Source organism: Coturnix japonica, chromosome 8, assembly GCF_001577835.2.
Source record: "Coturnix japonica isolate 7356 chromosome 8, Coturnix japonica 2.1, whole genome shotgun sequence".
Taxonomy (NCBI): Eukaryota; Metazoa; Chordata; class Aves; order Galliformes; family Phasianidae; genus Coturnix; species Coturnix japonica.
Window position 1 is genome coordinate 1,139,656 of NC_029523.1, and position 23,582 is coordinate 1,163,237.

Below are 23,582 nucleotides of genomic sequence, written 5' to 3' on the forward strand. Positions count from 1 at the left end.
CCAACTCTCCCTCAGGCCCTACCCTACAAGGAACACAAAAACAACAGCTTTGGGCTGTATTTATATAGGTCTCTGGTGGAGGTGGGTGTAGGTGAGGCCCCAGGTGGGGCTACTAAGGGCCTTCACCCCACTAATTAACTCACCCAGCCTTCTAGGAGCATTCAGCTATATAAAGGTCTGTAGCTTGTTTTGGGACCTTAAAATGGCTTATGAAGGTTATTAGTTGTTTATTCCTTCTCTCTTTGAAGGAAACTGTAGTGACTTGCTATTTGCTTTAAGGTATAGTGTGTAAGTTCTGCTTGTATTTTTTAGAGCAGTTTATAGGTCACCTGTTTGGCATTGAGCTCTTTACTTCTCAGGGTTTTTTCTTTTTAAGCGTTAATGTTTTCAGTTCCTAAAATTCCTCAATGTTTTTCGAGTGACTGTGAGAGTGTTTTTTATAAACTTGATTTAGTTTTTCAAAATTAAGAAATGCTGACTTGTTTGTTTAGGAAAGGAGTGGCTTCACTTAGCTTGATGGTGAACAGGTCTTGTAATGCATATTATGTGCCCCTATTAGATGCTGGAAGTATCAGATTCATGTAAGGCTCCTATTGGATGCTGGAAGCATCAGATCTATGTAAGAGTGCTGAGGAATGTGGGATGCAGAGAACTGCTTTAGTGTCTTTTGTGCTGTCCATCCCTATTAACCAACCAACATAGAACTGAAGTGTGTGGTGAAAGTGTTGTTCAGAGGTGGAGTTCCTATAGCAGGGTTACACGAGTAGGTGACTTTGTAGCAATAGGATGAAATGTGAGTGTTTAGGGGAGTTTTTGTTAGAAACAGAAACTGATGGTGGAGTCAAACAGAACTACCCTTAGTTTTTATCTGGAAGATTGTGTTTACTTATCATGCTCTGGGCGCTGTAAGGCAGCATAAGCGAGAGTATTTTTGCTTACTTCCTCTTTTAGTCCTTACTTTTTCGTAGGATAGTGCTGTATTTCAGTTAGCTGAGCTGTGCACATCGTTTGTGCTGTCTGCATCCATTTTGGGTGGATTCCTTTAGCAATGTTTTCACAGTATTTTTTTCTGAATAATAGGTAGATCTTTTAATGAGTTTTCTGAAGGCTTTGTGTGCTCAGCACCATGCTGCACAGTCCTGCGTGTTCCTTCTTCGTGAGAGCAATTGTGTGGCTATAGGAAGTTATATATGCTGTTAAGTGATGCTCTGTGAAGAGGAAGTGGAGGTGCTGGTAGGTGCTGACCGTGGTTTGCCTTAGGGAACTGCAGGATGGGAGTGGCTGCTCACTGGAGAAGAGGTGCTGGTGCTGAACTGTCTCTTATGCAGAGTTTGCTGCGTGGGCGCTGCTGGGATCATATCGCAGCACTATTACTGCATGTAAACACAGATATGCGATCTGTGCTTCACTGTAAGTTTATGGATGTCTGTTCCTTGTATCAGAACTGGAGCCAATGCATATGTTAAGAACGCAGAGCTCATCTGCTGTGAAGACCCTGCAACTGGTTGAGTTCCAACAGGAAAAAGAACTGAATTTGGAGTTTAAACGTCAACGATTGCAGGCGTTTTTGAAAACCCCGCATTCAGCACGTCCAACGTCAGCACTCGGCCGTGCCCCAGTGTGGCCGCACCCCGCAGGGGCCCTGCTGTGCGGCGGGGCTGCCCCGGCCGGGCTGCACCAGCTCGTCGTTGCCGACCGGCGCCCGCAGCCCCCGCCCGGTCACACGGAGCCGCGCTGCCCGTGAAGCGGCGCCCGACCCGCAGCCGTCGGGCCCGAGGAGGGGGCGTGGAGACAGCCGCGCCCCGACCGTTGCCAGCGCGGCGCCCGCGGAGCGGGGGAGCGGCTCCCGGCGGGCGGGGCCGGCGGGGAGGTGCCGGCTGCCATGTAAGAGCTGCGGGGCGGGACCGGGGGCCGAACAGCACCCCGAGCCGGGAGCGGCGCCGAGCTGCGCTCCGTCCTCTCGGTGCCGCCGTCGCTCCGGGTATGGGTGCGGAGCGGGGTGGCGGAGCGGAGCTGCCGTGCGGCTCTGAGCGCACGTGGGGGCGGCCCCCGGGGGGCTCCCGGTCCATGGCCTTCATGATGATAAAGAAGAAGAAGTTCAAGTTCCGCGTAGAGTTGGAGCTGGACGAGCTCTCCTCCGTGCCGTTCGTTAACGGCATCCTCTTCTGCAAGGTGCGGCTGCTGGACGGCGGCAGCTTCAGCGGGGAGTCCTCCCGGTAGGTGCCGTCCCGGGGCGGCCCCACAGCCCTTCCTCTGGCTTTCGGAGCCCCGCAGGGGGCGCGGGAGGCGGGTTCCGGGCGGTGCGGTGCCAGCCGGGGGTGCGGGTTAGTTGGCCTCACCGCGATGGCTGACCCCCATCTTATCCGCGCTGTGAGTGGCAGTGGCTGGGGGATGAGGTATGGCATTTGTAGAATCGTCGTCGACTCTCTGATTGAAGTCGTAATGCTTCAAAACAAACGCTCTTAAACAAAGGCTCTTAAACTCCGGGAGAAAGGTTTAATGAGTCCTCGAGCAGCTGAGCCCACTTGTGCTGGAGTCTCGATGTCTTGAGCTGATGGAGTGGGTGAAAGGAGAAGGAATTCCTGCCGCTGGCTCTGAAGTCGGAGTAGCTGGGTGCAGGCTTTCTGCCTGTCGTTGGATGGATATATAGATACTTGCAAGGGGAATTCACATGAGCAGGTTCGAGGAAAAGTGCTGTCTTCTTTCCTGTATGTGTTCGAATCACTTGCTTTACCGGCTCGTCCTGCTTAACTCTGCAGTGAAACTGAGGCAGTACTCAGTTGTCCTTTTTTCTTTTGCGCTGTGCCCCAGAAGTAGAGCTGTCACCTGCCCGGGTGCTGCCCTGATGAGACGGCCATGCTTCGGACTGCGGGCGAAGCAAGGTGTGCTGTGAGCCACAGGTTCCTCCAGGTCTCCCATGGGGACAAGAGGTGGCCCTCCCACTATGGTTATTCCTTGTGTATGGCTAATTGTATTGCTCTCATGTTATTACAAAGAAGATTAACTGGAAAATGTCTCTTGGACTTCTGGGAGGAGACAGAAATTAAGAAATCTATGACTACTTGGTTATTCCCCTATTAAAATGTATACTGCTGTCATAGAGTTTACAGAAGTATGTGCTTTTAATTCTTTAAGTGAAACTGATCTAAGAGAATAAAGAACACTGGAGAAGTTTGGCCTAGAAGCTTGTTCTTGAACCATTCTATTATACTAATGTGTGCAGTCAGATGTTGTTTTCTTTGGTATGGTTGATGGGTTTTAATGGTTCATTAGTATTCTGTTCTCATTTTGTCTGCTTTTTTTCTTCTCGGTATTCTTCTTGCAAGCAACTTCGTTGCAAGTAATAGATGGATAACCATCTTAAGGCCCTGATGTACTTTTGCTGTTCTAATGCAGTCCTTATGGCCTTGAAGTCACTTTCATGGGCTGATCTGCTTCCTGGGTAGTTCATTTGAAAGCGGCTATTTTCAGGTGGGCCAGTGTGAGTGATGTGAAGGAGATGAGGCAGAACGCACCTTCAGGAGGTGTCAGTGGAAGCACAATGAAGCTGGGAGCTGTGCTGGAATAGTGTACTGCATTTTCAAGCTTTGCGATTCTTCTATCTTCTTTTTTTCCCGGGGTACAGTTTAAAAATAAGAACAGCAGTGAGATGTCAGCGCATTAAAATCCCAGAGAGTGTTTGTGCTGCCCTGAGGAAGGTATAGAATTCCTCTGCAGTGATCCCTCAGTGCCAATTTAGGGAGTGCCTTTGCTCTCGGCTTAAGAATAAACTAATGGGTTTTCATAGTGGTGATTCAGCAAAGGTTTGAACAAATAAGGAAGAAATTAAATTAACAAGTGTGACAGCGTTTCAAGATCTGTCCGTTAGACTTTTCTTCTTAAAATAGCTGTCATCTTCTTTTTGCAGGTGTTTCAGTGTGAGGTGGTGGTTGTTTTCTGGAAGTAGATACCTTTGAAGGGCTAGGAAAAGCTTGAAGAACTTGATTGTGTTTCAGAACACAGTATACAGACTTATCTAAAGCTTTGTATTATACATGGAAATACTGACCATATCTCTTTTACTCTTGTCATTAAGGTCTAGTATTTTTTCAGGGAGAAGATGCTGGGAATCCAGTTGATACCAATACAAATCAATGGCCAACTGCCCTGACTTAAAAACGAACAAAAAACCTACTACCAAATATAACTGTAAGAGCAGCAATATCAACAGGCTATAAAGTAGGGTAACAGTAGTAGAAATGCTGTAAGAAGTCTAGCAGCAGTGCAGTCAAGGCCTGTATGTAGTGAGTTGTCATGTGAGTAGATTCAGGCAGACTGACTGAGCTCTGGATGTTGCTGTATGAATGATTAAAGCTCTGATCCTGTGAGCAGTATCAATTCACTGCATGCTCAAGTGTGACACAAAGAAGACAGACAAGTTTGAGCTACTGAAAAATATTTTCTACATCTTAAATATTTACTGTCATGTAAGAACTGTTACAAAGACATAGTTTGTATTAATGAGATTCTGTTTGTAGTACTGAGGCTCTTCTGGTTGGTACAGATGTGTGCTTGAAGTGTGTTTAAAGTTTATGACCAGACAAAGACAGCATATATAGCCCAGGACACAAACCAATTTCCAAAATAAATAGCAAAACATCTTAATTGTTCACAGATGTGATCTGTACATAAATGTTTAAAACTCCAGTTTGTTAACATTGACTTGAGAGCAGCCTGTGGTTATCTGTGAATATTCAGTGTAGGTGAAGAAAAACTGTATTACAGTATCAAATGCTTCACTGTCTGATAAAAATGTTCCATGTTTTCCAGTAATCCATTAGTTTAAAGTATTTTCATTTTTAAAGAACAATATTGAACAGGCAAGTAGTGGCAGTGATTAAACTTGAGGGAGGTGATGTAGGAGACCAGGATCCAAGAATTCTGAGGAAGAATGGGTTACAAGCTTTCACTTGACAGCATGGGAAGCCTTAATTGCCTTGACAATTTGTTTTAGGTTTTGTTTGATTTTAAGCTGCCAGTCAGCCATACAGTACAATTTCTTTCTCTGAACTTTCCAATGTGACTTCTGGATCTTTACAGTATTGTGAGATTTTTTTTACAATGAAGGATGGATTCTCAGCAAATATACAGGGTATATGCCAAGCAATGCTAACAGATCCCATTTTTACTAAGAAAACTTTCTTAGATGTGGCTTCGTATGCAGAAAGGTGTTTGTATGCATTGTTATTATTTCCTTGGCCAGTGGTAACAGGTATTTATCCCTGAAACTGGATACTTATGCAGATTCCCAAGTACCACGTATTTGTACACTGTTCACAAAATAGTGTGTGCACGCTATGTACTGTGGAAGAACAGTAGTTTGTCCCAGGGCAGAGATTATACCTGAGTATTTTGATCAGGGGATGCTAGTATTCTGGAGTACAGGTTTCAATAAGTATTTTGTGTATTATCACTAGTACAATGCAGACGAATATATTGGAAGCATAGACTGACTGACCTCATTGTAAATTGACTGGAGAAATAATTGATAGGCCCCAAGGGTAGATAACTGCTTATTGTTCAAGTTGTTCAGCCAATAGCAAAAAGAGAAGACTGCATATGAAGGAACAAATTGAGTTTTCGAAGCTAAAGGATCTTATTTCGTAAGAGGGAGTTTTTTTACATTTTACTGTACAGGCTGAGGCTACAGTAGTTATAAACCTGGTAGTTAAATTTTCAGTTGGAATTTCCCTACTACCACCCTTTGGTATATGAAAGGTGTGATGGATTTGTGTTTGTAGGCTTGTAGTTTTCAGTTTGGTCCAATTCCCCTCCTTCAGAGTTCTGATTCTTATTACTTTAGGCTGCTTATGGTTCATTTGTTCATCTATGATCCATCCAAAACAATTAGAACTAAGTTGATTATTATATCTGTGATAAAAATATTGATAGAGATAGGAGAGGTGCTGAAAATGCTTTTCTGTAATCCATATGTTTTTCTCCTGAAGATTCCAGAGTTCATATATGACAAGCTTTTGAGTTCTGAGAGGTAGTTGCAGAGCTCCTGCATTACATGTGTAATTATATTCTTATTTCAGAGATACTAGGTAGAAAAGCAATTTTCTTCCAGGGAATTTGATACCTTCCGGACAATAGGGATTTCTTGTTTCTACTGATGCTTGGCTGCCTCTTTGCCAGTCAACTGAAACTACATTTGCTTTGTGTGGCTGTGGCAAGCACATTTTCTGCCCCACTAGGTTCTTTAAATTGCTTTCTAATCATTGTTGCTCTTCCTGCCGCTATTGCTATTGAAATACTGCTTTTGAAAGGGAGAATTTCTCCTGATGGTAACACAGCTCAAACAGATTCCTAAACAAACATATTTGTTAAGAGGACTTACCTGTCACATGGTGCTGCTGTCTCTCTCATGTTCATCTTCCCATACTATGTGTGAGTTCCATGTGCAGTCTTCAGACTTAGTAATGGGTTGTGCTATTCTTAATAGTTTTTCAACCGCAACCTGATTTGCCGATAGGGAAACTGGAATAAAATACATTTTCAAAAGCTATGAGTAAAGTTAATGGTAGGGAAAAATCATCTTTAGGCCTCAGTAGCAGGTAAGAGAATGTTTGTCTAAATGACGTTTTGCATTAAAAGAAAGAGGTTAAAATACAGGTGGGAACGGCTTGTTGTGAGACTATATTAAAAAATAGCCTGAAGCAGCTCTATTTCCATATTATGATCAGTTTGCATGTATTTTATCAGGAATACCTGACATGAGTATGACTAGTTAGAGTTAACCTAGTTACGAGTAAAAACTTTAAGACAGGAATCATTTCCTATTTCATATTACATATACTAACTGCTGTGTAGTGCCCTGTAAACTAGGGGCGCTCTTCCTGCAGAGCTGCTTGCTGGTTTTCATAGTGCTGAGATTTGTGAAAAACTGAAGAAGACGTGGAAGCTCTGCTTGTAAATGACTGGTTTTGTTTGTGTTATTGCACTGCTTAGGAAAAAATGTTTTCATTGGAGAGAATGCATCTTATATGACTCAGGCACAGATGAAGCCATGTTAAAGTCAACTGTCTTTGAAAACAAGAAATAGATGAGATTCTGTATAAGCTTATTATTACAGTGTATTCTACAGACCTGCTGCTCTCTTCTCTAACTTAAAGAGAAGACTACACCCAGTATTGTTTATTTAGTAATTTACAATTAAGTATAGGGTTTTTTTGAGACATTATATTCAGCAACAAATGAGCAAAAATGTTCTGTGCTCTTTAAAGACCATGAGGCTTGAACTGCTGCATATAAATTAGATATAAGTGATATTTAAGGGAAGACTCAAAGGTGGGAGAAGGGGTGAACTGAAGTTATTTGAGGTGGAACCAGGGTGAGGAAAATAGCAGTAAAATAGGTAACGGGACAGAATGGGCCATCTTACATGATTATCTGGTTGTGCCATGTTCTTATCAGTGCAGTCTATTTTATCTTCACAATCAACTTGTTTCTAATTCATTTTCTTGGGTGTTAGCTTCTGTTGGGTGTGTGCGTGTATGGTGGGAGGCTGGGACCCTCAGTGATAGCAACTGGAGTCAGAGCGTTCAGAAAGAAAAGAGAACAGAATCATGGACTGGTTTAAGTTGGAAGGGACCTCAAATATCACCTAGTTCCAACCTCCTGCCATGAACAGGGTTGTCAGCCATCAGATCAGGCTGCCCAGAGCCTCATCTGATCTGGCTTTGAACACCTCCAAGGATGTGGTATCCAGTGTGTCAGAGTAGCCTGTAAATGAGGTTGATGGTGCAATCTATATCTCTGTCTGATCTGTGTGGCTGGCTGTGTATCTATGTGGTATGCTGGTGTGATTACCTGAAACATATCTTCAGCATCATTACTGGTTGGACCAGAGGCACGGAGATCCAGCATAATGTATTTTCCCCTGGAAGAAGCAAGCAAAACTTGGATAATGCTGGAGAAGCTACTCCCACTCTGAATAAACAAGTTTCTAGTTAAATAGACACAGTATTTTTGCCTTTAAGGAGTTGTGGCTTGATTTCTAAGCCTTTGTTTATCTCCTCCATTTAGGAAAAAGTGATTTTTCACAGGATGCTTAAGGTCTTCACAAGCAATTTGTTTTTGCAGTAGTGGCCATTAGATGTAACAAGCCATTATTAACATGCTGTTTCCATGTGGGAATAAATTAGGACCATTACCCAATTGGACTGGGGTTTTTTGCTTCTTGTATGTTTTTTGTATTGATTGTTTTTTTTCCCTTGTCTGTGGATCAGAAGAGAAAAGCAATTATTCCATTGTTCTAAAATGCAGTGGTGTAGGGCACATAAAATACTTAGAGGAAGGGACTTGTAGACAGCTAGTCTCATTAAAGTTTAGTCAGTGTGAAATTGTACTATTAAAGAAAACCCACAATTTGTTCAAGTGACAGTTAAGCATGTGTGGTCTATCTTAAAATATCCGCCTATTCTGCATTATTCTTGGCTATATCTTACTAATAGTGTTTGCTCTTGCATTGTATGGAAGTGCTACAGCCTGTACATATTTGACTGTATCTTAGTAACCAAGATGCATTTTGATTCATAAAACAACTGTTTCTGCTTTGCACGTGGTAAAGTGACTATGAGGCTCATAGGAAGCTGACTCATAACGGAAAGCTTTCTCCAGTGAGCCCCATAACATAGGCACAGCTGCCAAGAAGTTATCTGAGTTCATCTCCATAGTAACCAATCAATGTAACTTGATTTTTCTGGAGGTCCTGTGCGATAACGAAGAATCTCAGAAGCTTAAATAGTGAAATTGTTAATATTTTGCTTGTGTCCTTTCAGTGTAAGGGGAATAAACTGCCGATGTTTTTTCTTAAACAAAAATTACCTTCCTTAAAATGTTATGTAATTTTTTTCTATGCCATGAAATTGAAGGAAGAACAGTTCAGTTATTGGGTTTTTTTTTCCCCTCTTTTTGTAGATTGTATATGAGTTTTTCAATTATCTTGCTCTTTTAAACTATGTGCCTGTGAAAGAAACCGATTACACTTTTGGGGGGGGGGTTGTTCTTGATTTTGTTTAATTTTTGAGGATTTTAGCATCAATATCTATAGTTGAGGTGTTTTGACAGTAACTTTTACTTTCTTGTTTGTAAGTAAAATTGAAAGTCTAATTATCATGTTTGATAATTGTAACACTGTTTGCCTGAAGAAACCCTGACCTTTGATGTGACTAGATGGAGAAATGCTTCAGATGTTGCCTGTATCCCAAACTATGCTTCTTTAGTGCTATTTTTCTTAATTGAGCAATGAAATGTATATACAGGTAATGTTAGTACATTGAAATAAGTTTAAGATCCTTTTAAGTTTTTAAGGACACAGTTAAATTTACTAAGCAGTTACTACTTATTTGTCTTGCAGTACGTGCAACATGCAGACACCAGATACCAGATAGCAACTGGCAGCAAGATGCTACAATAACTATTAGGGCCTTCTCTGTGTAACAGAACTTAACAGTTACCAAGTGTCCCTTGAACCATTTCCTTTCACTTGGCCCCTTGGCTTAAGCCTGTTTCCAGTGCAAGACCTAGCTTTGTATTTTGCCTTTTCTGATTTTTTTGATTCTGTTCTGGATCTAACTGTCATACTGGCAGGTTTGTGGTGTTTTTATTCTTTCTAATTTAAAGCACAGTGAGGTTTACAATAGAAGACATAATGGATGAAAGGTAGGTTGTGGTGTACAGAGCCTTTTCCTCTTAGGTCACATGCTTGAATGTGACTCAGTGTTGTATCATCAGAATCCGTTAGTCTGTTGCAGTAACTAAACTGACTCATTTCAGACAAGCTAGTTGATTCCATCCTTAGTAAGTCATTGTGTGCATATGCACTGTAGTTGGCAGTCTGACCAGCACAGCAAGCTTGAACCTTGTGATTCATCCTTTCTCCATAGGTGATAAACACTGACTCCAACTTAGGTAGAATCACAGAGTTGTACCTGTGCTAAAGTTGTCAGGCTTGATCTTCCAATAATAAGGTGTTGTAGGAAGTTCATACAAAATAGCAGTATATGGATTAGGAAAATGGAAGAGATGGAAAAGGGGCAAATACTGCTTTAATACATGAAGATTTGAGTGACTGGAGTGCTAGAAGGTACAATAGATGCTCCACAGTTCCAAGTTGTGAGTTTAGAAATGTGTGACTAGATGAGAGATTGTGAGTCTTTATAACAGTCTTTATCTCCTCTTACTGACAAACAACCCAACCATATCTTTCCTATATGCAGGGAGGTGGTGCAGGCGAACTGTGTCCGCTGGAAGAAAAAATTCATATTTATGTGCAAGATCAGTGCCAATGCCACAACAGGGGTTCTGGATACTTGTATCTGCAGAGTGTCAGTGAGGAAGGTAAGTAGTGTTTCTTTTTCTTCCTCTATTCTTTCTTTACTTGTTCTGGTTGTGTTTTTAAGAAGCTGATAAATGTAGTAAATTCTAGCTGCAAGTATGTTAGCTATTTTTCTAATTAAGACTTGCAGAATAATTTTATTTATTGCTTTATCTTGACTAAGTTATGGGAGTAACATATTTCATATTGAAAAGGTCAGTCATTCCAGCAGGGCAGCAGGGTAATTGCACGTAAGCCTCTATAAAGGTAGCTCTTGATGGATCCTTCTAGCAAGCGCCAGTAAACATAGAAGCCTTGAACTTTGTTAAATGTGAGAATTTAGAGTGAAGCACTTGTGAAGCTAGACTTCACAGAAGGCAAATGCTGCTCTGTTGTCAGGCACTCCCTTCACAGCATCAAGGTATTGGCAGGTACTGAAGACATGATTGTTAAGTGAGCACAGTGTAGTCTAGCAAATGTGTGGTGAGATATTTTGAGACTCAGCCTATTTGCTTTTCTAAAGTCAGTATTTTTAGTGGTTGGCTTGCATAATTATTAGTGTCTTGTTTCTTTCTTTCTTTTTTTTTTTTTTTTTGTAGGAGTTAAAAGGAGGAAAGGCATATGCAAAGGTAAATTCAGATATTTATTTTAGCCTATGGGTTGTAATTTATTTCTTGTCAGTTTATGCCATTTACAGTTGAATAGTACTGTAATACCTGTAATTTCCCCAGGTGTACTACAGTGACAGTTGTCTGAACTAGATCAATCTTTCAATTGATTATTTTGAAAGGGTTGATGAAAATAAACCCTTTTGCAAACGTTTCTTTCAAAAGAATACATCAAATTCTTTTTGCTATTTTGATACTTTAATAGTTAAATGAAGACAGATCTATGTGGAATTTGATGCTCAGTTTGTCTATGTTTCATCTTGTGCCTCTCCCTTTAATACACATCATCTTTATTGCAAGAAACAATAGCTGAAACTACTGTGCATGTATTAAGTGCCTTCATTTAGTAATATGTGTACTATTAACTTTCATTTTTCTCTTTAACAGCTGGGCTTTGCAGATCTAAATCTAGCGGAGTTTGCTGGATCAGGAAATACCACTCGTCGCTGTTTATTAGAAGGTTATGATACAAAAAATACAAGACAAGATAACTCCATTCTCAAAGTAATTTTTCGCTTTTTCTGCGATTAAACTAATACAGCATAAAAGTTGTGTTATGTTTAAACTTTAAAGTTTTAAGATTTTAAGTACACCTGCTAAACTAATTTTCCCCTTAGGAAGAGGTTTAAGTGAAAACATAACTCTCCTTTAGAGAATATCATTAAAATCCATATGGCCAACAATAGAATTGATCCTACTATTGGATATAGAGCGAGATAGATGTAAAACAAAACCTTTCAATTGGTGTTCCTACTCTAACAGCAATGGAAAAATGGAATAGTGAGGCACAATGGAAAAAGTAAATCTGTGAGAGTGTAGGAATAACATCTCTAAGACTGGGCAATTTCCTCTGCAGGTCTCCAAGTGGATTTTAATTTCCTTATGTATATGACAGCTTTAACACCTCCACAAATCCTGGAATGTAACCTTTTCTTTTGGGTAGTAGGAAATATAACAAATGTTAAGAATTGTTGGAACTCACCCTGCTTTTCTCTCCTGTTTATGGAGAATGAAAAATGGAGTAAGCTGCAAAAAACTCATTACAGGAAGTTGCAAGTAAATTTAAAAAATAACTTGTCTTGCCAAGAGTCTAGAATTGATTACTAGTATACCATTCATGTGTGCTCTCTGTCTTAAATATACTCAGTGACTTTTAATTGATGGCTTTGACCCAGCCAACAAGTCATCTCATTGTATTACTGTTCTATGGTATTATTTACCTGCTGTGGTTTTGCTTTAGCTGCGATGTTTCCATAGATAGTTCTAGTGTGCTGGCAGTTTGCTAAACGCTGTTGGCAAGCAACATACTTCAGCATTCACTGTTTTAAACAAAAATCTGTTTGCTCATGAATCTTCCAATTTCAAGGGGAAAATAGAGACATAAATTCCCTTTTAATGGTTTTAAGATTTTTATCTGCCTGTCTTTGACTGAATTTTTCAAGTTTTGTTTTTTCAAATGCTGCTTTGTTGTGTTTATTCACAGTACATATGCAAACATGCACTTCTTTGCATAAGCATTTAGTTGCATGTGTGATGCTTTCTGCCTTAAGATTTGTGGCAAATACAGCTTAGTGATATGATAAAATACTGCAGTTATTTCTTAAAGTTCTTCTCTTTGTCATGTGCAGGTGTTGATCAACATGCAGCTCATGTCTGGAGACCCGTGTTTTAAAATGTAAGTTTTCAATAATCCATGTTGGATAATGTTTTTGTCAAGATTATGTGACTCAGTTCCTGTTTGAAATTACACTTCTGTTTTATGTATGCGGTTACCTTCACAATAATAACACTTAAGTAAAAATGAAATTGTGATGGTAGCTGAATAATGGTTAACGTAGTAAAAACAGCAGTGGAAATATCACAGTTCTCCTTGCTGTTAAATACTTGGTACGTTTTCAAGCAAAGGCACTAACCTGTACACCTGCAATGATTATTTAAAAAAAAAAAAAGAAAGAAAAGAAAATGAAGAGGCACTTGAAGCTGTTTGTACAGCAGCCCTGTATAAAAACAGATCTGACTAATGCTTGTTTGAAGAATGCGCTGTTACCGGTTTTGCTTGCAAATCTAAGAAGGCTTAAAACTAACTGTGTTAAGACTTGAAAGCAAATCACTTCAAGATTTTTTGTTATCAAAGATATTTCTAATTATATATGACAAGAGAGCCATTTTGTCTGTATTGGATTTTTAAGGAAGTTCTATTTGACTTGTCCAAGTTATTTGAGGGAAGGGCTGATAAAATCCATTTGTTCACAATAAATTAAATTCCTTAAGTCCTATTTAAACCCTATTTTTTTTAAATTTCTGTTCATTGCGTTGATTACTTCATTACTATACTAAAACTAGCAGGGGATAGAATTAAAACAAGAGGATGTATTTCTTCATACAATGTGCAGTCAAGCTGTGGTACTCCTTCTTACTACATGTTGTGAACAATAAAACTAAGCTCCTGAAAGATGTAAGAAAAAACCCTGAATGAAATACTTTTTTGAGCTCTTAGGTAGATATTACATGAAGCTTACAATGTTTGTAAGCTAGAGCTGAGCTGCTGGAATAATATTCAGGAGATAATATTATTGTGTGCCCCTATTATTTCAGCACTATTTGCTCTTGACAGAAACAGTATGCAAAGCTATATAACCCTATGTTCTGAGACAACATATTTGGCCTTTTCTGAGTTCTATAAAACCAAAATCTCTTCTAGTTAGTATGATAGAACATGACAAGGAAAAGAAACAGCTTAACGAAGGAAAAATAAAAAAAAAAAAAACACAAAAAAAAACCACTTAGAAGTATTTGCTTGCTTCATAGTTGCAATGTCAGTTTCTTCTTTCTTTGCTGGTTCTCAGATTTCATTTACACTTTGAAAACCTGGATCACAAATATCTCCCAAAGCTGAAGCAGTGCTTATTTAACAATTCTGCACTAAAACAGTTTTCCATCAATAGGAGTTATTGCTTGTTCAAATTACTGTTATCAACTGAATTCAGACTCGTGTTTTATCAAATGAATGTAGGCAATCTGTGTTCTTCTCTATAATCCATTAATGGGATAATACCATACAGGTTTATTTTGGAGCAATGAAAACACACTTAAAGCTTCCCCTTTTTTTTTTTTAAAAAAAAAAAAAAAAGAGAGAGAGAGAATACAAAACAGTATCTTTGTTTAAAGAATTCAGATGTAGCTGTAGCTCAAGGAAAAGCAGCACTGAACTCTGAACTTGGTCTAAGGAGCAAGTGTGTTGAAACCAGTAGGTTTTAGCTGTTTTGAGGTAGATTCTTGTATACTTAAGACAGATAAGACTTGCTTTCTGTACAAATACAGACTTGGCGTTACTGCCATGGAATTATCCTTACCATTGTTTCCGAGGGAATCTGAGAATGGAGCTTGTACCAGATTAGCTCAGGTGGTTCACTGTAGGAACTCTTCTGTCCAGATGCACCACTTAAGTCCTGTTACTTTTCTTTGTCCAACCTTAGAAAAAGCAGAGTAGAACAGTGTGAGATCTTCTGTCAAGCAAAGCTTTTCCATTTCCCTAGGTTTCTTCATTTCTTTGAGTCATACTTATTAAAAATATCACACTGGTGATATATAAACAATTTCTTGGCCAATTAACTGTTACTGTCTATACCAATAAAACATCTTCCTGTTTGAGAAGATGACTAGCTGAACTCAATAACTAAATACTTTTCTGTCTTCTTAATTAAAAACTCTATAGCTGAAATTATTCAGATTTGGCGTTTTCTTCTAATCTGCAGCTATACCATTTCCCAGAATGTAAGCTTTCAACACAAACAGTACAAATAATTTATCTAATCCAGATGTTCTTTGTAGAACAAGTAAATAACCGCTTAAAACTGTTGCACAATCTGAAATCAACTACATATTTTAAGAAGTCAAGATGGCTTCACAACTGATCTGGGGCGATATCCCTGAAAGCATTCAGTTCTTGCTTCAAAAGGTATGAAGGTTGCTCTGAAAGTAATGCTTCCTATTTATTTATATGACTATGGCAACGTGTTAAGGAAACACACAAATGTTATTATAAGAAATACACCACTGTTACACATGCATTTTATGAGCAGTGAACAAGACACTGCATGTTGTGCTTACAGAAGTCTACATGGCTATCTAGAATATGGCTTATTGGCTTGTTTTTCAGGTTGCTGTTAGCACTGCAGAAGTGCACCATCTACTCATGTCAGTGTGCTCACATCCACAATTTGGTCTCTGTAAAGTCTCAACAAGTGTCAGTGGGTGTCATTTTTTTCTGCATAGGGGAATTCAGTGATGCACCTTTGCTTCATACACGCTTCTATATCGCGTGTCATTCTGTCAGGCTGCCCATCTGTCACACAGCAACGAAATGTAATGGAATATTGGTGTGAAGGTTCACCCTCTGCTGCCATACCACCACCATCTCTCTCTGACATTGTGGGCCAACATAACAGAAGGCATTACTTTCAGATCAGCCCTTGTATGTTGGGCATTTGTGTCCTGAAGTGCTTTTTCTGCTGTTCTGTCTTAATTTCTAACTTAACGTGACAGTGGATGTTACTGTATGTGAAGACAGTGGCTGATTTATTAAATATCAAACAAAAATGTTAACAAATCTGTATGCAGAGCAGGAGTCTGTTCCCAAGGTCAAGATAACAAAGCATTGCAAAACATGCAGATGATATCTTGAAATGTACTTCAGTTGTGTTTGCTTGCAAGAGCAGATTACTTTAACTATCATTTTCTAATACTAACAGGTTTCTTCTTTTTAATAACGTATCTCATTAGGTTACAGTATTCATTGAAATTAGCACTTAAGCTCTATAAAAAACTTTTTTAGTACTACCCCCAATTTAAATTATGTGGTGTGTGATGGTTTGTTTAATTTGCAAGACATAAATTTAGAGAGAAATGCAGGAGGATAGGAACAGAAGTCCCTCTGGTAGGAGGGTGAGGGCAGTCACCCTGGAATCTCTTTGTGTGCTGCAACAGAAATGAAACAAAGCCAAAAAATATACTGCAGTGCATAAGCCAAGCAGGCAAACTGTAGTTATGTGATAGGGTTTGTTTTTCTTTTTAATTTACTATCTTACCATATATTCCATAAAGTATGGAGTAGCATGCAATTCTTAGCACACCTTTGATTTGTATGCTATAACAACAAACAAAGCCTTCAAAATAAATACATTGCTCAATGAGTCAAGAAAAAAGAAAAGCCTTTCCAAGGATCCCCAGAAGTCTGAAGGACTGAGCAGATGGATGCTGTAGGAATGTCCTGAAGCACAGTAGCTAAAGCATTTTTTTCCCCTTTCCTTTCTTTTTGTTTTGAACAGTAGCTAGACAGCGTGTTCCCAGAAAAAGGTTACAGGATGGCTAGCATGAAGCACAGTATGAATTATGCCTACTTGAAAAAACATAGATATCTGTGCTGATCAGTTCAGAAGAATCACAGCAAAAGTACAGCAAATTCTAACTGCTGTTTTCTTACAGGCCTCCTTCCACAGCAACGTCTATAGCAATTGCGGGAGAATCAGAATCTCTGCATGAAGACAGAAAAGGCAGAGAAGACTTAAAAGCAGTACAACTGGGTATAGCAGGTATAAAATTATGTTCTTAGTTTCTATAAGTATTTTATAACTGGCTTCGGAGCTTCAAGAACATGCCTATGAACTACTTCTGATCTTAAAGGGATTGACAGGTGGCTTTTTATTTATGTACCGGTTTGCTTAATGGAAAGATGGAAAGGAAATGGGCTTGATGAATTGCCTTTCTAACATTTAAAATCTTTCATTTTCAATGAGGCACGTACCTTGATTTGCCTTGGATTCGTATTTCAACAGAATATTTGATTTGGCCCTTGGTCTTCAATTTCTGGTGGTTTTAGGGATATGCCTATCCCTAACTTTGAGTAGAGAATGTTCTAAGTATTTTGTAAAATACTGAAATAGTTCTTCTGAAACAATCTGTGTATGTAAAAAAAAAAACCACAAAAAACAAAAAAAAAAAACAAAAAAAAACCTCACTATGAAAATACTTTATTATGGATTGTTTGTTTTTGTTTGTTTCTAACAAGCTTTAGGCTTTTACAAATTGTCACCCTTAAAGCTGTTTAATTTGTCTTAACCACAGTTGTTTTATATAATTTTTACCACACAGCACCTTGCACACAATTCTTTTATGAGAAGTAGGATAATCACTTTAACATGGTGTAGATAAATCTAAAACTATTGTATGGTTAAGTGTTGAGTCCTAGCCTGAACCACTGATTGAGCACCAGGGGAAAGGACCTGGTCAGCCCTGGGAGCACAGGTGAAGGCAATTCAGTTGCGTGACCTGAAGGGGTACAGCCTGGCTGCATCTCTCTTAGTCCTCATTTAAGGGCTGACTGCCAGTTTGGGAGGATCTCTTTTTGGAGGCTTCTCCTTGGTGAAGCTTTCCTTTGTAAACCTGGAATCCTTTGATAGCACCTTCCTATCATGCTTGTCTTTCTGTCATCTCATCTCTGTTGTAATGCCTTTTCCCATCATATTGATCTATTTGCTACTACTATACTTAGGCAGCTTATTAACTCAATGATACTCTCAATTTTTGGGAGAACTATGTTATATATATATATATATATTATATATAATGTATATATTTTTAAGGGAATGTGTATTCTTTGACACGCACAGTATTTTTGAAGTACTTAGACCTTTGAAGGGATTCATAAAACAAACCCTGTCCAACCCCTGATCTCTCTAGGAAACCTGATGTTTGAGTCTAGTCAACATAAGTAATAATAAAGCTGCATTAATGTTACCTGATGAACGCGTTTTGCAGATGCTTCATCAAAGAGCGCCTCTGTCCCTGATGAAATCGGTGCATGCGGACATTCCAGAACATCAAGCTATGCAAGTCAGCAGTCAAAACTGTCAGGTAGCTGTTAACAAATTCTATATGAATTGTTTGCAGATTGTTGCTTTTTATTAACTTCCATAATTGTACACTGTAGAAAATAAGTATAATTTTATGATTTATGATTTTATGATTCTTATATGTGTAATATATCATCTGTTCAGATGGGAAGTAAATTTTTGCTGAGCTTTGTTGCTCCAACTAACGCATCTGATAGTCATATTGCATTTTGCATGTTTAAAAGCAAATAGTTTATCAGTGGAGACGGCCTTATTTCCAAAAGATTAAAGTGAAGCAATGTCCAAATAATTGTTAGGAAATTGGAGTTAATTAAAACAAAAAGAAAGCAGCATGTGCTAGAACACAAAAACTGTAGTGAAGTGCCTAATTGATGTATGAAAATGTTTGCAAGACTCTTACAATTTCTTTTCAAGGGGACAAAACACAAGTTCTGCTTTTAGGTTGGTAAAAGGTAACTGATGATTATGGTAGCTAACAACATACCTCACCTAGCTCTACTGTGTTTTCCCAGCAGGATACAGCACATGTCACTCTAGATCAGCTAGTCTGTCTGAACTCTGCCACAGGAGAAACACCTCAGTGGGTAGTACCTCAACAGGAACTGGAAGTATTCTAGAACCCTGTAAAGAGACTGAGCCAAAAGTAACTAGCACTGATACATCATCAGATGCATCATCAGAAAAACTGTGCAGGTATGCTCAATTTAAAAGCCTTATCTAGCAGAACCAAAACAGAACTTACTACATCACATGTAAGATCTCTAAATGTAATTGTTTTTGCAGGTATCCTGTAAAGCAAGACTCTGTGGAATCACAGCTCAAGAGGGTTGATGCTACCAGAGTTGATGCTGACGATGTAGTTGAAAAAATACTCCAGAGTCAAGACTTCAGTTTAGACTCAAGTGCAGAAGGTATGGAGATAAATAAGGAAGCTTAAGGAAAGTTGATATATTTTACAGGCCTGAAGACAACTCTTTTCATAGTCCCTGTTGTGTATATAGACCATCGTATCATTAGCTTGATCCTGCCGTCCAGTAGTTGGGAAGACTTCTTCCAACACAACCAGACTTGTGTAATTCTAGTAACTTTCCCAGATAATTGCTTTTTCATCTTAAAAAGATAAAAGCAGGTACAAATTCATAGGGAAGTTAGTTCCTCCCGACCTATAACCTGTGAAATTATTTACTTGAAAAGTTTTCACCTGAAAGCATCAGTTAGAAAACTGATAAATCTTAGATGACTTAGTTTTATAAAGGAAGCTAACATATGTTTATACTGTTGCTTTCTAGAAGAAGGTTTAAGGTTATTTGTGGGTCCTGGTGGAAGCACTTCTTTTGGAAGCCATCATCTACCTAACAGGTATGTTGCCTTGATGACTAATCCAGGGATCACACTAAACAGAAATGCATCCTATATGGCAGTCCTTCTGTATATATATTATTGGTATTTTCTTTCTTCTGTATTGCCCAAAGGCATCATAAGAATTTGATTGTCAGGTTTTAAACTAGAAGACAAAGGTTTCTTCTAAAATCAAATTGATGTGCCAAGCGAAAGCATAACTTCTGGAGGTCCTGAAGTCTTAGTTCCACATTTTTCAAATATGAACAATGTTCAGTGGAGACTTTTAAGTGTTTTATGCATTCACATTTACAGTGTTAAACGTTAGTCTTCATAGTACTGAAGTTTCCTTCAGTTTTGCTCAGCTCCTTTTGTTTCCACAAGTTATACTATTCCCATTTCTACAGCCTTTTTATCTTCAAGCTTTTTGTAGTCCTAGACTCTGTCCTTTGATAATCTGCTTGACATTTTTCATATAGTTGTCTTACAATGAGAGAGATTTTATTCTCTGAAATCTATTCAAAGATTCTGGTATATACCTTTATGCTAGTTAGTCTTCTCAGACTAGAATGCATTAACAACAAGTAACAAGGTGCTCTAACATAATGATTCTGCAGCTCAATGTAACTCTAAGATTTTTCTATAATCTCCTGAAAGTAGCATAGCACGCATACTTCAGTAATTTCATTAAGTACTTCCAGAGTGCACTGATAATGAGCTGAGAGTTATGAAACAAATGTATGTAACTCAAGCAAGAAATACCGATGGTTAGAAGACAGTTATTGGTTTATTTTCCAAGTGGGCACACTGATTTCTAAATAGGGGAACTTGAATGAATACACAGCGTGGTGCCGTAGTACACAGAAATGTCTTAATTCAGTTACCAGGCACTGCAGTTTGCTATGTAAAACTACCCATTGTGCTATCAGGTTGGTGAGTTAGGGAGACAAACGTATATAAATGTGAGTAAAGACACTTTTCTTTTATCTTAACAGACCTAGCACTTCGTTTTTAGAGTATTACCTATTTATGGGTGTGTGTGTGTGATATCTGCATATATATATATATATGTGTGTGTTTGTCAGTGGGTGGAGGCAGTATCCAAAAGATAAAATTTAAGGAAGTATATAGAGGCCTAATGGTAACTTTGGCAGGTCTCTTAATATTATTTCTCTTTCTTTGTTTACTACAGTATTATGCAAAGCTCTTTAATGTGTTAAGTTACTCTGTAGCATGGTAACAAGGGCATGTTTTCCACCTTTCAGATGTAGCTGTTTTGGTACAAGCTGCCTGGTTTCATTTGTTTTTCATACAGTACGTTGCTATTTATCTGTAATACTGTTAATTCTGTTTTCATTGAAATTGATCTAACTTCTTTCAAATGTTTTCAGAGTAGGATCTGGAGCATATGAACAGGTGGTGATTAAACGCTAGCCTAGAATGACTTGATCAGAAGAGGAAAACAGAACTCTAGCAGTAACGTTCTGATTCACATTTCTTCAATTGCAAGAGTTGTGAAAGCCAAGATGAACTTTGTATCAACTTGTTCTGGGAAAAGAAATGGAATGCCTCTTGGTCAGTGAGCTTTATTTTTTTATGATATCAAGGCAATTTCTAGATGTCTACATGTTGTGCAAGTACTTGGACTTTTTATAAGCTGTACCTGATGTTTAAGTGAATTACTTTTAAGTTGTTCCAAAAAATTTTAGAAGCATGATTAAGTGGGTCCTATTTCAATGTTTTATGTAGCAGGTCACATGTAGTTATGTGCCCTGCAGCTTCCTTTGTAAACAAGCTTCAAGAAGTCACAAATGAGCCTATATAAATGAATTGAGACTCAGATTGATCCTACCTGCCATGAAAGCCTTAGAAAAGTTACCTTCTTCTATCAAGTCCAAGTTAGTATCACAGGAAGGTTATGGCTTCCTCAGAGCTCTGTTTTAAACAGCTGAATTTTTTTCTTAAGAATACTGAACATAACTTCATCTTAATATTGAAGAGTGGAGGTGAAATTCACATGTGTTAAAAAAGCCTCTGTAGATGTACATCAATCAGAAATAGGTTGTGCTAATTGTAATTGATATCTAGATGTTTATGTGTATCAAATACACTGTAAAAGTGACAAAAAAAAAAAAAAAGTAGGATATATCAAAATACCAATGCATAGCAGTTGCTATCAAGAATGCTTCTTGTTTCCCTTAGGATTGTTAAGGATGGAGTTCAGAAGTCCCTTACACAGAAACTTGCTTCTGTGCACAAACCTAGAGATTCAGTGGGATGGTACCAGTTACAAGCCTCATCAGTGGTTTACTACCACTTCCAACTTTTTATTGTAGCTTAACCCTCCTCAGTGCTTTTCTAGTGTTTTGAAGGTGCCTTGAGGGGTAGGGAAAGTACAGAGATATCAAACTATTTACTAAATAATTTAGACTTTAAAACTAAGTAAACATCTAAACTATTACCAGTATAACTTTTCAAGATAAGCACTTTATTGTAGACATATTCTACGCCATTAAAGTAATTACTGTGCAACACATTTGCCTTTTCATGTTGAACGCTTATTACTTCACTATCTGTCCACTGTTATGTTAAGGACAATGTACTGTACTTAAATCTGTGCTAATAGTGATTTACCTGCCAGATAAGATGAATGAAGAAAGAAAATGATTAAAATTTTCACAAAGAACTACAGAAGGATCCATGTTTCTAATGATGTAGTTCCAATGGCATATTTGCAGTTTGGGCTCAGATCTGCTGTATTCTTACTGAAAACTGCAGGTAATTTGTATTTTGCTACGACTGATTGTATTATTTATCTGTAAGACTTAAAGCATACAAATAGCGTGGCCATTTTTAGAAAGCCCTGAATGTTTTAAATTAATCTCAAACTGATGTTTGATATCTTTTCATTGAAGTGTGTCGGCCTTATTTAATTGGTACAATTAGGGAAAATCAGACTTAGTTTTCCATACATACATAGTTGTTATTAAACTTGTTTGTTTTGAATGTAGTTTCAGAGTTTGAAGCTTGAGTAGTAGTGTTACTGAACAAGATGAATGAGTTATTTCTCTATTATGGTACTTAAACACTGCTTTCCTACTGTAAACTATAATCTAAACATTTTAATGGGTAAAAAGAATGCAAATATATTTTAGCTGCTCTAAGTGTGATATAATCTAAAATTTCATTGGAGAAATGAACAAACAATATGTAACTGCTAGTATTCTGTCTCTCAGAACCGGACAGTTTCCTAATTTATGCAACAAACTGCCACAAGCTACTGCAAGCCAGAAGATGCGTGGAAATTGCATTGTGTTGCTTTCAGTGCTCCCAAATACTGCTACACTTTTTTTACAAGTCTAGTAGAACCAGTATAAGTTTGATCTTAGTTTACTAGGAAAAGTAGGCACAGCTGGAAGGAATGTATAAACACTGTACAGCTACGTATGTCATTGTGAAGGGGAATTTCCATAGCCCAGATTGGTATTCTATGTTAAAATCCACAGCTAACTGTCATAGATAAAATATTTGTGTACTAGAAACCAGAAAAGCAGATTTTTATAAATAGGAGAAAGTTTTACATGGAAATTGAGCTTTAAATAAAGCTGTGTTCTGGCATTTTATTGTTCATCTTCAGCCTACAATTCTTTACCAACTAATTCTATACTTGTGCATATTTTAGATGGAACATAACCTCAATACTTAAATATTTTTTCTTTTTTGTAAACTATGCTGTAAGACTATTGGATGCACATGTTGTAAAGTGTTTGGGATATATTTACTAGCTTTATTTAATGCCAATGTCTCAGACGTACAATAAACTGATGTTGGAAAGAATATGCATGATTTAGACATGGGTCCAAAAAAATAAAATAAAATAGGAGACAATGTAATGAATTAAATTAAGGCTGTGCACCGCTGTTGCATGTAATATGCAAAGAAAAAAACACTATAGTGTTAGGAGAAACAATTTTCTTCCTAAAGGGGAAAAAAAAGAGACACAAAACACCAGAACCATGAATGCTATCAATGAACACACTGGTGTATTTTGTGGACCTTCTGATAATGGCTGATCAACAGAGGGAAATGTGAGCATGGGGGGAAATTTTTTTTCTCTAATTCTTGCTAATAAGTAACTTTCTGTGTTCCCCACACCCAACTGCTCCTTCTTGCCTGCTTTCCTCTTCCTACCTGTTGAACCAGTACAAGTGTCAGCAACGGATTGACTGAATTCCCTGTATGACCGCACAGCAGGACCTACCAGCAAGAAAGGGAAAACAATCAATCTTAATTTTTTAACATTTA

At 38.2% G+C, this 23,582-nt stretch overlaps 1 protein-coding gene and 1 long non-coding RNA gene across 5 annotated transcripts; one reads left to right on the forward strand and one right to left on the reverse strand.

Annotated features, from left to right (window-relative positions):
• The first annotated feature begins 1,877 nt into the window (after nt 1-1,877).
• On the forward strand, nt 1,878-23,114 carry FAM102B (family with sequence similarity 102 member B). 4 transcript variants are annotated; one of them, XM_015869415.2, is made up of 11 exons: nt 1,878-2,216; nt 10,263-10,383; nt 10,960-10,989; nt 11,416-11,532; nt 12,657-12,703; nt 16,513-16,619; nt 17,845-17,940; nt 18,452-18,632; nt 18,723-18,850; nt 19,229-19,298; nt 20,669-23,114. In XM_015869415.2, the coding sequence occupies exons 1-11, from the start codon at nt 1,984-1,986 to the stop codon at nt 20,709-20,711; spliced, it is 1,173 nt and encodes a 390-aa protein (XP_015724901.1). In that variant the 5' UTR covers nt 1,878-1,983; the 3' UTR covers nt 20,712-23,114. The 4 variants fall into 4 exon arrangements, with proteins under 4 accessions (XP_015724901.1, XP_015724903.1, XP_015724902.1 ...); XM_015869417.2 differs by having other exon boundaries at nt 20,674-23,114; XM_015869416.2 differs by having other exon boundaries at nt 1,879-2,216; nt 18,455-18,632.
• Nucleotides 5,998-17,909, reverse strand: LOC116653747. The gene is made up of 4 exons (XR_004308136.1): nt 17,825-17,909; nt 14,382-14,499; nt 7,852-7,921; nt 5,998-6,519 (listed from the first exon to the last, which is right to left on the reverse strand). It is a non-coding gene; the product is annotated as an uncharacterized LOC116653747 (long non-coding RNA).
• Nucleotides 23,115-23,582: the final 468 nt, after the last annotated feature.

Excerpts from the sequence above, each read along its gene's own strand:
- FAM102B (XM_015869415.2), top strand. The coding sequence starts at position 1,984 with ATGGGTGCGGAGCGGGGTGGCGGAGCGGAGCTGCCGTGCGGCTCTGAG. Across the intron at positions 11,533-12,656 it reads AAGATAACTCCATTCTCAAA|GTGTTGATCAACATGCAGCT; the intron begins GTAATTTTTCGC and ends TGTCATGTGCAG. Across the intron at positions 18,851-19,228 it reads TTTAGACTCAAGTGCAGAAG|AAGAAGGTTTAAGGTTATTT; the intron begins GTATGGAGATAA and ends GTTGCTTTCTAG.